Raw genomic sequence first — 1,096 nt, forward strand, 5'->3', positions numbered from 1 at the left:
TCAGCTACTTTGGCGACACAATGACGTCTTGTTAATCGGTATGGAATGGTTTTGCTTGATTCGGATGATGACTTTTTCCCACGTGATTTTTTAGAAAAATTTAATTCACCAAGATATTGTGTCATCCTTCGGGGTCCATTTCATTCCAGCAATGCTGATTTGGTCACCATCATCTGAAAGATTCTCTGGTGGTTTACTATTGGAAAATGATACTCCCTTTAATATAAATCCACCACGATTTAGAACGATTTCTAACTCATCTGCTCTTTTGAAGGCTAATTCCTGAGTTTTGGCACCGGTTATGCAGTCATCAACATATATATCCTTTGCACAATTTGGTTGACTTCCGGGTATTCGTCTGCAGATAATTTTGCAGTTTCTCGTAAAGCTCTCTCCGATTGGTTTCCGCTAGACTTGACACCATAGATTAGTGTTTTGATGATCTTTTCTTCAGGTATCTTGGTAATGTCTAAATCCTGTTGCCAGATGTAGCGTTGAAGACACCAATGAGATTCGTGAAGACGCACTGTGTTGTACATTTTCCTGATGTCAGTATGAAATGCAATTTTGTGTGACATCCGCCGAATAACGATTTCGACCAACTTATTCATATTGTTTGATGCTTTGGCGAGTATGTCGTTCAGACTAATTCCGGTATCGGTTGGTCGTGATGCGTCGAATACTAATCGGCATGGAGTTGTTACTGAGTTGGGCTTCCATACTACACGCCAAGGTATAAAATTTTGATTTGGATTATCTTTCAGCTGTTTTTGCTGCTCATAAGTTAGATTTTTCACATACTCCATAAATCCCAACGATTACATTTTGTTCTCCGATTCTAATATGTCGGCTTTGCTTTGAGGATTTTTATCCAAATTCTTTATTTGCTGTTGATATACGCGAAGATCATGATGCTTGTTTGGGGCAAGTTTAACTTCTGGCTTGTGTAGTAAGGGTAGATACGCTGAGGTGACTTTGTTGACGATATCGACTGTAACAGACTTATTTATCACATCTTGCTCGATGTCCTCTTTTATGGTCATTGGTGTGATATCGTCGTGGATTTTGCATTTTTTGCAGTTTCGACACTCTATGC

The 1,096-nt window shown here is 39.1% G+C and overlaps 1 protein-coding gene across 1 annotated transcript; it reads right to left on the bottom strand.

Annotated features, from left to right (window-relative positions):
- Positions 1–299: 299 nt before the first annotated feature.
- LOC130625165 (uncharacterized) lies at positions 300–806 on the bottom strand. Its single transcript, XM_057440233.1, has one exon. It carries the CDS (start codon positions 804–806, stop codon positions 300–302), a length of 507 nt encoding a protein of 168 aa, XP_057296216.1.
- Between the last annotated feature and the right edge of the window lie 290 nt (positions 807–1,096).

This window comes from Hydractinia symbiolongicarpus, chromosome 14, assembly GCF_029227915.1.
Source record: "Hydractinia symbiolongicarpus strain clone_291-10 chromosome 14, HSymV2.1, whole genome shotgun sequence".
Classification (NCBI taxonomy): Eukaryota; Metazoa; Cnidaria; class Hydrozoa; order Anthoathecata; family Hydractiniidae; genus Hydractinia; species Hydractinia symbiolongicarpus.

What these genes read in the sequence shown, in the direction of transcription:
- LOC130625165 (XM_057440233.1), bottom strand. Translation starts at nt 806, where the DNA reads ATGGAGTATGTGAAAAATCTAACTTATGAGCAGCAAAAACAGCTGAAA.